Below are 14320 nucleotides of genomic sequence, written 5' to 3'. Positions count from 1 at the left end.
GGGAGAACATGCAAACGTAAGACGATTTCGCTCCACTCTTCCAAAAAGACCAAATCTGTGGAGTTTGACTATAACAGGTAAACCCCCTAACTGGATGTTCTAATTACTTAGTTTTATATATCTAAAAAAATTACATTATACAATGCTAGGCATCCTTCAGATATACTGATCCTCTTTTACATGTTTCATTGCTATTTCTGAGGTGCAGCTTCCACTGAAACAAGGCATCCTGTCAAAGCCATTCAGCATCAAACAGGATGAAGAGAGGGGGTGTTTTCTTCTGCAGATTGGAGACCATTGCAGACCTTAAACTAGATCAGATGAGGGTTTTTTTTCTTGTGCAGATTGGCTCAAGTGCAAATAAACTACCACCAGTAAAAATTGTTTATCCTATAGCTTGGGTTATTATCTGAAAAACGAAGTGTACATGGTTTATCACACATTCATATACAATAAACACAATCTCAGGGGGATGACAAAATGTAAGCAAAATATGCATTACATATCTCTATTGCGTGAAAAACCCACTATTATTAACATGGGTTACATGTCATTCATACGAGAAAACGACACACAAATTAAACCTTTTATTAACTACTAACATAGCTTCAACATATTTCCTAAAAAATATATTTAATAATTTCCATAAGCTTAGTGACATCTACTGGCCAATTACAAACAGTGCAACCCCCCCTCCCCCTCCCAAAAAAAAAAACAAACAAAAAAACAACTCAGACAGGCTGGAGAACTATCAAGACTTCTTCAAATGATTACAGAAAGCCTATAACGTTTTTGTCCTCTTACTCCATCTTCTTCTGAAACTTCTTTATTAGTTATCAGATTAAAATGTCTTGTTTAATTGTAAAAGAGAAAATTTAGTTTTGATAGTAAATACTATGTATTGGACAATACTCTTGTATTTTCTGATGGCTGAACAGGCAGAGAGATCTTTTAACAGTAATGGAAACACAAGTGTGATTTACACAGATTCCTTCTCTCACAAGGTTTTGTTGAAAAAGTGGACAATTAGGATACAGTTGAAGAAATAATGTACCGACACTGTAAAAGACCTCTTTGGCATCTCAAACATTTGGTTTAGACGTTTCTAACAAGAGTCACAGCAATGGTACTCAATTGAGGCCTGATACCAAAGCTCGTTTGTTTAGATTTTTTTTTTTTACTTGTTATTACTCTTATTATTACTTATATTGTTTTAACAATATGGATTTTTTTATTTTCTTCTAATATTTTCTCTTTTCCTACTCATCAACTTATTTTATGATTGCTTTTGTACAGCACTTTGGTGCAGTTTTAAACCAGTTTTTAAAGTGCTATATAAATAAATTTGACATTGACATTTGACATTGACAACATAATTCGCTCTCTGTTTTATTTTATTCTTTGGAAGTAGAGCTGCCAATAGAGCCACCAACAATACAGTTCATTTTGAAATGACAAGATGTGGCATAACTCTTGTTTGTTTGAGTTTTTATTTTTTTAGATTCATTTTGACAAACAACCATCAGATAGTTTTGCCTTTATAAAGCTGTTGAAACAGTCTTGGTATCTCTCTTCATCAGAACTAGCAACTGAAAGCCTGATCAAGGTATTTTATCTGTGTGACTTTTCTGGTTAAACCTGTCAACACAACCTTTTTCCCCAAGCAAAAAGATTAGGAGATTAATGTTTTACATAATTCCACTGACCTTTGTGGTTTACTTGTCTGAGGAAGTTAATTATGACTATGAAAGTGGAAGTTATAAAACTATTTGATCTGAACCAGCACAGTTTGACCATTAAACAATGTAGGTGAGAAGCAGTACTGTGCTCAAGGCTGTTGGTTTGCACTCTTTACTCTTATCTTACATTTATTTATTTATCTATTTTCAGATTGGTGTGGGGGAAAAAACATTTTGACGGTCATTAGGGAAAAAATCTAGAAAGATCTGGGGAGAAAATCTGTTGGAGGCTGCAAAAGACTTAAGATTGGGGGAAAATCACATTCAACAGCTAAAGCAAACAATCAGAGCTAAAATGGAGCTTCAAGTGTGCCAAAAACATTTGTCTATGTTCATACTTGCAGTTGGAGTCTCATAAAGTAGTAGGTTTACTAAATTAGACCTAAATCCGATTGAAAACCTAGATTGAACTCATCCAATCTGACCGTGCTGAAATATTTTGTGGAAAAGAACGGGCAAAGATTTCAGTCTCTAGATGGGGGGTGGATACAAAATTACATATATCATATATAATTCCCTTCCACTTCATAAATATACAATACTTTGTGTTGGTCCATGACAGAGAATCCAAATAAAAATACATCGAGTTAAACTCACTTTTACTTTTCGTTGCTTCGTGTGAGATCAGTGCTTTTATTCTGAAGGGTTCAAACCGGAAGCTCTTACAATGTTGTCACTGGCAGTGAAAGGTCGTCTGTCCGTAGCTGGGGAACATCAAGTCTTACAGGAAAGAAAGCTTTTTATTCTTCAGAGTGAGTAAGAATTTACCTAAAATGAGCAGAGCATGTTAGAGCAGGCCGTGTATTTAGTCTTACTGACCGAGCAAGTTATAGTTATCGCAGTTTAATCACCTTTTTTGCGCAATGCTGCAGGAAACTCACCATCAAGTTACAGCAGCTAAACAGAAATTATTTGTAGCGTTTAAGACACTTTAATCACAGCAGTCAGGTGAGGCGTAAAGGTGACATTTTAGCTATAGGTAAGGAATGCATTGGTATAGATAGGGTGCCTTTTTTTTAACAAGTGCTAATTGTGGCAAAATCAGTAAAAAAATACGGCTTGCTAACATTGGCCCGTTTACATCTTTAGTCATTTAATCATTAGTTTCAGCAGCATGACTGGTTCTCTCTCTGCCAAATCTAATTCTTTCTATTTATTTTTACTATTTCCTTGCCACACAGACAGCTGTGTACAGACCATTTCCATTTTGTGCTCCCTTAGATTGCTCGCTGATTAGCGAGGGCAGTGATACCATGTGGAAGTCACATGAACGACGAGGATGAGGCATAAACAAGGGGGGCAGCCTGACGACAGATCCGCTGCAACACAGTGTCGGCCAACAGGAGGAGGAGGGGGGGACTGGTGCCTGTACAAAGATCCCACACACAAGCAAGGCCCCCTGTGGCCCTTTTCCCCTTGAACGTTAATTAGGATGAACAGCACTACCACTCAGCCCCCTGCCCACAAAGATGGGGCTGTGGCGGTCAGCTATGTGCTGGTGCCATTCCTTCTTATAACTATTGCTGGAATTGCTACAGCTTTGGTAAGTAGCTCATCGGAATCGGTGACATTAGAGACTTGGAAAAATGCAGCTTTCATGCCCTTTTTTATTTTTTTTTTATTGTGTTTGTTCTAGATTATATGTCTGCGTAGGAAGAGGAGGTGAGAACAAACTTAGGGTATTGATTAGCTGGCATTCCCTCTTACTTCCTCAGTGTGACCCATTGATTTCATGATGCGCTTTGTCTTCTGCCGTAGGATCGACAGACTTCGGCATCAGCTGTTACCCGTTTACACGTATGACCCTGCAGAGGAGCTTCATGAAGTTGAACAGGAGCTTTTGTGGAGAGAAGAGGACACAAGGGTAGGAGACGCAAACTCTCAGTGACAGTGTCCTTTGTTAATTACAGGAAAGGTGTTTACTATGATATCTGATGAGGAACATCTTTAGTTGGAATCCTATAAATCCAGAGTGAAAACATTTCTATCAATAAAACCACAATTTTTCACTCTGTATTTGCGGAGCTGGTCTTTGATGGTGTAAAAACATACCCACTGTTGTCTTTAGTTGCAACATTTAGCTTTAGACTTCTGCAGTTCCTCAAATGGCATGCATCTTCCCCTTTTACACTTAAATCTAAATGCAACAAGCAACAGCAGGCAGTATTGTTTCATCACTGCTTTTTCTTTCAGGTTCAAACTAAAAGCTCTTTATCCCTGCCCACAAGTAACCTTTGACTTGTTTTGGAGTCAATTCAGTTCGTCATCTGAGGACGTGTTGTTTTTACAGCGTCTTAAAAAGAACAGTAAACGGCGTATCAAATTTACTTTTAACAGTTTTTGGTTTGAGGACAAGTGTAAAAAAACTTTGGATTTCCTGAATTCAAGTTGTGTTTTATTTATAGGACCATAAATTTGATTCAGAGTATCTTTGTGTAATTTAAATCGGGTCACAGTTGACCTTGAGTTTAACATTTTAGCCGTAATATTGTTTATATACTGATACCAGCGGTTGTACTTCAGTTGATGGAAAGTAGTTTTATTTGCACTATTTTGTTTTTACTTGGTCCTTGAAACATACAGATAACTAGATAAAAGTTATACTAATTATCAGAATTTTAAGTATTTCACAATATGTTCTGACATTTGTATTCAGATCTAGGTCTTATGTAGCTTCTGGAACTATGTATCTGTCCTATGTGTAAGTGCATGATATTTACTAAATAATTTGCATGCACTTCTTTCAAGCCTGTATTATTCTTTTGGATTTCATATTTGCTACTCTGTGATAATCCATTTGTGATGCACAGTCAAGTTGCAACTCTACGTGGATTTAGGAGTTACACTAAAGCTAACCTATAACAGCCTACAAAATTGAGTTGATTTTCAAAATGTACTTGTTCTAAAAAAAATTGTTGAGAAACGTAAAAATGGTAATTGATTTACACAGCATTACTTTTCCTCATGTAAATTGTACTCATTTCATAGCCTTATGTCAATAGATTCAAGAAAAAAAACTGAATTGTCATATTCACTGCTACTGCTGCTGTATTGAGTCGAGTTGAACACTAGATGGTGATGGAGAGTTACTCTTTAAGACATTGCAATATTACATTGCTTTCAGTTTCTCATGTAATACGTCAAGTGCCCAGACCGAAAACGGTTCAGCATTTACGTCTTATGTTAAAGATGCTGTTTATTCTCCTAAATTTGTTGATGTCCAGTATGTTTTCAAACAAAAGCTGAAATCTGCAACATGGATCGTTCCCTTTTGGTCAAAAACTTCTTCATCGAGCTCAGAGGAGATTTCCATACACTCACTGGAAACCTGTGACTTAGTTAATCTGTTCTGCTGTGTTTCATGTGCACAGATTGTGCAAGGCTGGGCAAGAAGCTATCAGCAGCAGCAACCTCTTCTGTCCAAAGATGCGACTGCTTGACGACAGCTCAGCCTGGCGCAGGATGCTGAGGAGCGAGAAGACAACCTTCAGACTCAGAGATTGGCCCGTCTTTTAACTCATCTGTCACATTTGCCCTGTTTTGCTCCTGTTGCCTTTATCCCAGATTACATCGGGCGATTTAAGAGCCAAAGAGAAGAAGTACTTGTTACTTATTTATTGGAAATTATTTATTCAAATACATTTTTACTGTCGTACTATGCGGCATCAAAGTCTGGGAAGGCGGAAGACGAAACTTCTTGTGCATTTGGTGTTTTGTTTACATTCTTAATGCTGTTGTGGGCAGCTTGTGGCAAGCAGCCTTGTTCCTGTGGGTTGCAGTAGGCATCCGTACCGCTCACATAACTTGCTGCCTGCGTTCACTGTGGTAGGGCTGCGAATGTTATGTACTAGTTAAACATCAGCGCTCAGATCTGGCGTGTGCAGAGGTTGTTTGCAGAGCAATAGCGGCTTCTTTGATGAGACGCTTTTACGATTACAAACGCAAAGCCCCATATTGATCAGGTGAAAGTTGGTGAAGAGAGCTTGTTTTTCATTTCTGTTTCATTTCTGGAAAAAAAAGGCTTAAAATATCATCCTTTCGTTTTGTTGCTTTGAACCACTGCCTTGGAAAGCTTTATTTTATTTTGTCCTGCTTTGCCAAATCCTGTGACTCTTAACAATGGCATGACATGCAAAAATCAGGAGCAAATAACACCAGCTTCCTCCCAGCTCTTAAATGAGTTGTGACTGGATCTGAAAATATGTCCTGTCTTGGAGGCATGGCACGAGAAAATTTACGTCTGGCTGAAAGATCTGCTCAGACGAATTCCATACGTCTGACTGTTTCCAGCACTCAGGAAACCTTTTACACATTATAAACTTTTGCCTTTCATTTGTTGAATGTAAACTAAACTGTGGGTCTGTCTGTGTTTATGGAAGGCTTCGCAGTTCTGGAATTTGGAGCCTTTACATACATTTTTCATGCTTGTCAGGTTTCTCTTTTTAATCGTATAGAAACCTTAAATGCACCACTCGAAGACCTTCATATAGCTTATCTAGAATTACTTGTGTTTAAGAATCCAACTTTAGGTGACACTTTTTGTCTATGTACTATTGCTGTGATGTTGGGATTCTTCTCCTTGAATGCAGTTCTAGACAATTGTTGAAAATGTCAGTAATTCTAATAAAGTGAAACTGATATTACAGGTTAGTATATTTTAAGCTTTTTATTCTTACAACTGTTAACTGTGGAAAACCCCAATTTAGTGTCTCATAAAATGTTGCATGGGTGTAGGTCATGCAACCAGATTAGATCATTACGAAGCAGATTGTTCAGGTGGATGAGGTATGCAACTCATGTTGCAGGGATAAAACGATTACTGAGTTTAATGGCCATGGTAATGGTGAAAGTTACTGAAAATCAGTGCTGCAGCCAGATGCAGTTACAGTACCTTTAAAACAAATTAGTCTGTTGCAGTTCCTAGCACAAGTCGGTAAACAGAAGGGTTAGACCTCTAGACTAACTCCAAAAGGCTTTAAGAGGAGACTGTTAAACAGGCTGAGTGCACAGTAATCAAAACAAAATGGAAAGTGGAAGGAAAAACTGGAGTTTTCCTTATGTGCAAACCATATTCCTTAAAGTAAACAAAGCTACCTACCTATACCACCAACTAAGGAATCTGCATAATTTCAAACTAAATTTGGTATGATTTAAAATCATTTAAAACCACCTGTACTTTTGCTTTTAAAAATATTGTATTACAACTTATTTCCTTTAAAGTTCAAATTAGGGGGCAAGAGTACAATAAACATGACAAAAATGACAAAGAAAGTTCTCTTTATTGTCCATTTCTGATACAAATTGTAGGGCACCATAGAAATATAGACATTGTACATTTATATAGGTGTACATTAAAAAGCATGATCCCATCCTATTGAGTTTACAGTATATAAATCAACAAATGCATGATTTAAAGAGAAATGTCTAGATACAGTTGTGTAGTTGGAAGGGGACAAAGACAGGAGACCATACGACTTTAATGAAAACGATAAGAGCAGCTCTGTGCATTAATGCAGAAAGCACGGCGCCTGACTGAACAGTGAAGAGTGCCTAGTCTACACAAACTCGCATTTGTCCATGAAAATCCAACATTTCAGTGCAGAAGAAAAAAAAATAAAAAAAACAAAAACACACCTGCTAGTCTACCACAGTCAGCGAACACAATTGTTGAGCTGACAGGTCTCCCTGACTTGCTTCACACATTTAAAAACCTGTCTGCAAAGTCTGGCGCACAATTACATTTTACACCTAGTCAACATGATCAAAAAGATGACAAAAAAAAAAAAAAAACTCTTCAGAGGTTACATTAAAAATAGAAAAACCAGTTGAATGCAATCATAAGGTGAAGTAAGCTGTTAAAATTGAGGTATGAGAATCCAGGCTTTGTTTTGCCTGTTTGCAGTTTTCCGGGGTTTTGTAACTGAGGTTGTAGCAGCTTAAGTGTGTGTGGGGAGGGGGGGGAGAAACCCAGTTAAGTGTACTGTGGATACAGGTTCCCTGACAACGGGGGGGCGGGGGGGACAACAAAAAAGTTGACACAAACAACACACATCTTCAGAAGATTAAGGAAAGTAGGGTTACCATTACGTTACTAAGTGAGGAAGAAGCTAAATTAAGCAGTGATGGCTAAATGGAATGAGAAATAAAAAATGTACAGCCCTGTTGGATAGCAGTGCCACCAACTATCCACTATTACAATCATACTCCTTGTTTGACCAATTGCAGTGACTGAGTGAGCGCATGAGGGAGAAGGAGAAGGAGGGGGGGGGAAAAAGTAACCGCATTTGTAAAAGCTCCCTGAAGAAACGACAGATTACTTTTCAGCCTAAAACTCTTTCTAAAAAATATACCAAAGAATTGTTATAAAACACAAAAAGCAGCACACTCATGGTTTCTCTTAAATGGTGTATAACCCAGAGGAACAAACTGCAAGTCTGATCAGAGTATTTTGATGAAAACAAAAAACAAAACCATCAAACTTACTTTACATCTCCCCACTACATGCAAAAAGGACTGAGAATGTTTTAAGCGCCTCTAAAATCTACACTGCTCTACAGGAAAAAGCGGTCAGGTGGAAGATGCCCAGATCTGTCCAGAGTTTGGAAAAATTAAAAAAAATAATGAACTCGACACGAAACGGACACCTCTACCATCAGTAACCTATGCTCATCCTAAATGCTGAAGCTCGTCTCCGTCTAGAATACAATGCAAAGGATAGGTTAACCACTTCACTCACATGTAGCAAAACTAAACAGCAAATGGGTAAAAATTTACCTTTGTCCAATACAAAAACAAGAAAGTCTATATGTTCTACTATCGCAGATGCAATAAATGACACTAAGCAGAGGAAACATGTCCTAACGGTCTTTAGGGGAGACTAACAAACACCCAGGCTCTTCAGAGCACACCTTGTCCAGTATAAAAGACTTGTGATAACATGACGCGTAGAAGGGCTGTTACCTGTCATGTAATGCTTGGATCTATGCTTGATCAAGTCCATTTTGTTTAAATCCAGTGCTGCTGCATGATAAATGTACTGTGTTAACCCCGCCCTTTGACAAAGGGGAGGGCTTTGTCGTGAACAGTGGTCAAGTGGTGGCACTGGTGTTGATACAGCCCAGTTTCTGGATAACAGTAAGTCAGTATGTAGAGTGAGGTAGCATGTATTGAATTACTGGTCATCTTCCTCCTCCTCTTCCTCAGATGATTCTTGGGATGCCTTTTCCTCCTTCTCCTGTGACAGAAAAGGTAAAGTCAGACTTTCTGCATGCGCCCACAACATACAGAGACAAAAGAAATTGCCTGTGAAGCGGCGTAAACAATCGCTGCCTGTGATTCATGCCTCAGTGTGACTGTTTTTGTCAAGTGTCAACTTGGTTAAAAGAAATTAAATAAGTGTTCTTTGACAAACCACTATGGCATGAAAAAGCACCCAGGGGAAGGGTGAAGCATCTGCAGTGAAAAGTGATTCATCACCGGTGAGTCACAATGAACCATCCTGTTTTTTTTTTTTTCTTCCACTCACTTACTCAAAGTTGTTCATTCACAAAATAAAAAAAGAACAAAAAAAAAAAAAAAGACATGGGTGGGCCATGTTAAGGAGGGGACTTTTGGGTCACTCCTCACTATGACTAATGCCATCCAGATACCTCCTGGAGTTCATCCAAACAAGTGATGCACATCACAATGTTACTACGAAACCTCAAATTCTTGCCTAAGGCCACAGATACTGTGAATAAAATCCCTACATGTTAGCACAATCAGGTTGAGACTTGAAATAAAGAAATGGCCGGTCTGCATGAATGAAACCCCAATTCACTTGGCTTCTTAAAAAGGAATGTCACCCACCAGACAGTCATACCAATCACTCGCCTGGGACTGAAATGGTTTAGGGCAGCGTTTGTGTTGATGTTAATTCTAGCTGGTCAATTTGAATTGCTGCCAATTTGTACCTAGTGTCCTACGTTTGTTTTATACATGCAAACCATTTCATACCCATGTGTTTGTTCTTGATTGTAGTTACATTTTGTGAAAGAAATACTGAAGTTTAAATCCGTTTAGTCCAATCTTAAAGGGCCAGTATTATCACAATAACCGTTACCTTCAGTCGTTATAAAAATGCTGTTTATATCATATATGACTTAAAGAAATTTGATCTGTCTCTTTAAGAAACTTCTCTTTTCAACAATCGGTCTTCAGGAAGTCATCACAACAGCGCTGCTCTATCAACCTTTTAACAAAGTGTTTAGCCAGTGTTGCACTGGGAAGTAGCTCCTATAATGAGCTCAGCAGATGCACAGTTCCACCAGGTGATTGCCAATTGCTGCTGGCTAGTTTGAAGGAGTTGAGTAGGAGAGTCACGAGGGAAGAGTGCTCTGACAGAAGCTCGGAAACTGCAGCTCTGAGGAGGAGCTGTGCCATCGAAGGAGGTGGTTGGTTGCCATGGGAGATTAAAGACTTTCTTAAACTTGTACGAAAATCAAGGCAACACTCCATGTATGTTTTTGATGAGGGACTAACATAATATTATATAAAGCTAAAAGAAAGTTGATTTTGTATAAAGTCTGCCCCTTTAAAAATTGTTACTTTGAAACATGCATCACTCACTAATGTCATTCATTTTACTTTGGATCCCTGTTCGGGGCAACCGACTAGCAATAACAGATCTGAACCCTTGAGCAAACCAACATATTTAAACAGGAAGATACTTATTGGAGTCATAAACTCAGATTTCAGCAACAAACTTGCCTCCTTCTTGGGTCGTCCCCTGCGTTTTCCTCCTGCAGGTGAGGCTCCCGCACCTTTCTGTGAAAGAAAACCGCACAAGGCCACCAAGGCTGTTACAAGGTTCTCACCATCAAGTTGTAATCTCAGTGAGTTGTAGAGTTGCAGGCTTGAGCACAAAACAAATGTGCTATAGCACATCGCCTCTAGGTGGCAGTGGAAGCACTACAACTGGACAGATAGAAAGGGGGCATCGGGTTCATTGGCTATTATCTGGAAGGCCGACGGAAACTGCACACAGGGCACTCCAGTTCGCTGGCCACCTGGTCCAAGGCGCAGAGACAGCTGGTGAAACCGAGCAGAGACACAAACCCTCCGTTGCTCCTAAACCTATATCAGTGCACACGCATGTGTGAGTCTCCTGAACTCCCTCCATTCCTCCCTTTCCCATAGATAGCAGCAAGCGAGAGCACACAGGGGAGCTGGAAGAGTTGGGGCGAAGGAAGAGGGGGGAAAAAAAAATCTGTTGTTGCTATGGAGATGACGGGCAGTGAAGAACTAGGGCTGTGTGCCTGCTGGAGGCAGAGGGGGCGCTCGGTGTCAGCCTGGAAACAGTCTTGCGGCCGCTGCACCTGCACCGCACAGTGCATGTGACAAGCTGCAGGAAGCTGGAGGACAGGATGCACAGAGTGAGCATCATCACCCCCACCCTCTCCTCCGCCATCTTCCACGCAGCTATAGTCCCCCCCACACCCACTACCAAGGGTAAAGCAGCAAACCAAAACACTTTACAGTGGGAAGCAGTCGCCAAGCTATTTCTGACACCATTGGTAGTAGCCCAAAAAAAAAAAAAAATCAAAAGCAACAGCCTGACATCCTTTAGACGGATGAGGTTAGCTGCTGCTACAAGCACTCCTTAACCAAAAGGGATCTGGAGTTTCAAACAGGAAGGGCTTATTCTAGAAAAAAGAAATAGATACATCAACTGCCATCTGCAACATCTTTCTGTATACTTTTGGTTGCAGCTGAAACTCCCAGTCTGAGGAGACTTACTTTGCCCTTGCCACCAGTCGACTTATTTTTGCTCCCCTTTGGTCGCCCTCGGGGCCTCTTTGGAGTTGGGGACCCACTTGCCTCCTGAAAGCAAACAGGTTGAAGTTAACATACAAGAACACACATCATTTGACGACTAAAAGTTCCTTGGCACAAAGGAGCTCAAACAAAGTCAAACACTTCAATGCACTTCATAGAACTGAAACAAAAACTATTTAACACTCTGATAGGCATTTAGGGAAATACCACCACCTTGTACAGTTAGGTGAATTCGGCGTGGCATGACTCAGTCTTTCATGCGTACCTTGTGGTTAGAAGCCGTGTCATAGCCGACTTGTCTACTGTTGCATTTCTGGAGTGTTTATCACCACAGCTCTTAGCAACAGAGGAACTCAATAGTAAAACACAGCAGGCTGAGGGACATCTATATGATCCACTCTGCGCTTCGCCTCTGCCATGTCATGCATCACAGTGAGGGAGCGGGGGTGGGCCTGGAGTGTGGAGTAGTAGGGAGGGGGGGGTTAAAGCCAGTTTAAAGGTGTTGGGTTACTGGTTGCTCGCAAACCAGGGAGGAAGTTTATTGTAAACCTCTCCACTGATAAGCAACTGAACAAATGGACACAAGGCTGCCCTGGAGCTGGCCCATCTAGATTCATTTCAGTCTTCACCTCAGGAGGACATGGACATGTATGAGCCTTTTACCTGCAATAGTATCTGCAGGAGCATCAGCTGCAACAGATGGCAACTGAGGGGGTTATTTTGGTTATCTGCAAATAAGACATGGAAATCTATTTGGAGGTCTCATTACATAAGCCTTGTTCTGGTGCGAATGAGGTTAGTAGTAGTAGGACACGCAAACGAGACAGAGCAGGTAGGAGTAAAGGGACAATACTTACATCTGAGGATTTTACCTGCGGCTGCTTACGGGGTCTTCCACGCCCTCTCTTCTCTGCCCCCTCCTTGTCTTTCGTTGAGACTGTCCCCTTGTCGCTCATGTTTGCTTAGCTTTTCAACCTATGCAATAAAAAATATATCACACTGGTTGGCCTTGGTGTGAGACGAGGCGTCGAGTATGCACACAAAACATGTAGAAATGAGGAGTAGTCGAGCCACTAAACTCACTGACCGCAACAACAAACCCAAATGACCGACCTAACCGCGCACTGTTTAACTCAATTAATCCGCGCTTATTTCCAGCTCTATTTTTGCTCATCGGCGCCGCGCTGCTACACAAGAGGTTTACGGCAAAAACAGATTGCACGATCCTGAAAGGACACAACCTGCAAATGACTATGGCATACCCCTATATTAAACCATGCTTAGAGGCCTCACCCCCCCTTTGCTGTAGCTGCCGTACCCCCACGATCAGGCCTGTGCACACAGAACTATCTCACAGCAGGTCTGCACGCCGTAGCCGCGGAGAGATCCGCCAACACACACAATGGCTGCTGTGTGCTAGTTTGCATTTGCAAGCTAGGAGCCCCGGCTGAATGCTCGCTCGGATTTGTCTAAAATGGCACTGAGGATTCAAGCGGAGGAGGCGGCCGCTCAGCGGCTAAAACCCCGAGCAGAAGCAACAAAAGACGGCTTCACGTTGAGCGCGTGCAGCCTTCTCCCGCCGGAGCTAGGGGCTCTTTGTGAAAATAATAATAATAAAACGCCGCATTGAATTAATTCTAGCTTAGCACATCTCCTTTTATGCACCCACCTCTATTTCCACGGATTTATCGCCTCCGTCTTAAAATTAAAGCCGAATTGTTTTCCTTTAAGCACTAGCTGGTTTGTATGCGGCTAACCGGTTAAATAGCCGATCATAGGCTACAGCTTTTATTCGTCAGATAACACACAGCCCGCCCATTTAAACCCCAGCTCATGCAGCTTTAAAACGGCAATGACTTTAAAATAAAATAGTTGCTTTTTTTAAACAATTTTTTTTTTTTAATAAAAAAAAAATTTATTTTTTTTTACCAGCAGGACGAGGAGTTTAATCCAACGGCATTCAATACAACGCACGTGCGGCTTCTCTCTTGCAGATAAAGGAAAAAAGGCGCCGGACAGGAGGAGTTTTTGGACAATTTAAAGAGCCGCCCTCAGGGGGAGCTGGAATACTGGAGGGCGGAGATATGATAAATGGGCCACCAACAGTACGACGAAACCCAACCCCCTCCCACTTTACTGCTCATTGATTCTTTACATTTTCCAGGTTTAATCACATAACACCAAACAGATGTGCAAGAAGTTGTAGACTGAAAAAAAGGAAATGAAACAGAAACAGAACAGTTATGTTTTATTATTTCCGGAGTGAATGTTATTTGAAATTGAATGCATTTGCCTAAAATTACATTCCAGTCTCCAACCATGAACTATGACCTCCCCCAATGTAAACAGGAGCTGACTCAGAGAGAGTGGTCAGCTTCTCTGCAAAGGTGAGAAAAAAAAAAAAAGATGTTGCACAAAATGTGATAGGTCAATTTCCTTCCTTTGCCAATTCCCATATAATTTCATACCCATTGCCATTTTGCCGCTTCTTAATAACCTGTTTTATCTTTAAGTAAACTATCTCATACCTTGCTAATTACAACATTGCCTCAGACTCATCTTTGCACTTTACCAGGTTGTATCCCCATTTCTTTCCCACGTACTCCCATTTCATATTTTCTAACAACACTTCAAATCTTAAACAAACCATTTCCTTCCCTCACCTCTTAAGTTTCTTCTCGACCTTTTTAAACATAATTCTTACAAACTGGACCAGTGCACAGTTGTTTATTTGCTCATGACTTGTAGTTTGAGCATCTTCATGA

General features: G+C 40.4%; 2 protein-coding genes across 6 annotated transcripts; one reads left to right on the top strand and one right to left on the bottom strand.

Annotated features, from left to right (window-relative positions):
* The first annotated feature begins 2397 nt into the window (after positions 1–2397).
* On the top strand, positions 2398–7525 carry smim29 (small integral membrane protein 29). Of its 2 annotated transcripts, none has more exons than XM_008414221.1 (5): positions 2398–2491; positions 2961–3282; positions 3376–3401; positions 3498–3603; positions 5111–7525. In XM_008414221.1, the coding sequence occupies exons 2-5, from the start codon at positions 3172–3174 to the stop codon at positions 5177–5179; spliced, it is 312 nt and encodes a 103-aa protein (XP_008412443.1). In that variant the 5' UTR covers positions 2398–2491; positions 2961–3171; the 3' UTR covers positions 5180–7525. The 2 variants fall into 2 exon arrangements, with proteins under 2 accessions (XP_008412443.1, XP_008412444.1); XM_008414222.2 differs by lacking the exon at positions 2398–2491 and adding an exon at positions 2541–2718.
* hmga1a (high mobility group AT-hook 1a) lies at positions 7000–13619 on the bottom strand. 4 transcript variants are annotated; one of them, XM_008414220.2, is made up of 5 exons: positions 13485–13619; positions 12428–12530; positions 11517–11600; positions 10488–10544; positions 7000–8973 (listed from the first exon to the last, which is right to left on the bottom strand). In XM_008414220.2, exons 2-5 carry the CDS (start codon positions 12509–12511, stop codon positions 8911–8913), a joined length of 288 nt encoding a protein of 95 aa, XP_008412442.1. In that variant the 5' UTR covers positions 12512–12530; positions 13485–13619; the 3' UTR covers positions 7000–8910. The 4 variants fall into 4 exon arrangements, with proteins under 4 accessions (XP_008412442.1, XP_008412440.1, XP_008412441.1 ...); XM_008414218.2 differs by having other exon boundaries at positions 12413–12530; positions 13485–13607; XM_008414219.2 differs by lacking the exon at positions 13485–13619 and adding an exon at positions 13225–13350 and having other exon boundaries at positions 12413–12530.
* Positions 13620–14320: the final 701 nt, after the last annotated feature.

This window comes from Poecilia reticulata, linkage group LG7, assembly GCF_000633615.1.
Source record: "Poecilia reticulata strain Guanapo linkage group LG7, Guppy_female_1.0+MT, whole genome shotgun sequence".
Classification (NCBI taxonomy): Eukaryota; Metazoa; Chordata; class Actinopteri; order Cyprinodontiformes; family Poeciliidae; genus Poecilia; species Poecilia reticulata.
This window is presented reverse-complemented; position numbering and strand designations above follow the sequence as displayed.

Excerpts from the sequence above, each read along its gene's own strand:
- smim29 (XM_008414221.1), top strand. The coding sequence starts at position 3,172 with ATGAACAGCACTACCACTCAGCCCCCTGCCCACAAAGATGGGGCTGTG. Across the intron at positions 3,402-3,497 it reads TGTCTGCGTAGGAAGAGGAG|GATCGACAGACTTCGGCATC; the intron begins GTGAGAACAAAC and ends CTTCTGCCGTAG. Across the intron at positions 3,604-5,110 it reads GGAGAGAAGAGGACACAAGG|ATTGTGCAAGGCTGGGCAAG; the intron begins GTAGGAGACGCA and ends TCATGTGCACAG.
- hmga1a (XM_008414218.2), bottom strand. The coding sequence starts at position 12,511 with ATGAGCGACAAGGGGACAGTCTCAACGAAAGACAAGGAGGGGGCAGAG. Across the intron at positions 10,545-11,516 it reads CGACTGGTGGCAAGGGCAAA|AAAGGTGCGGGAGCCTCACC; the intron begins GTAAGTCTCCTC and ends TTTCTTTCACAG. Across the intron at positions 8,974-10,487 it reads GGGGACGACCCAAGAAGGAG|GAGAAGGAGGAAAAGGCATC; the intron begins GCAAGTTTGTTG and ends TTTCTGTCACAG.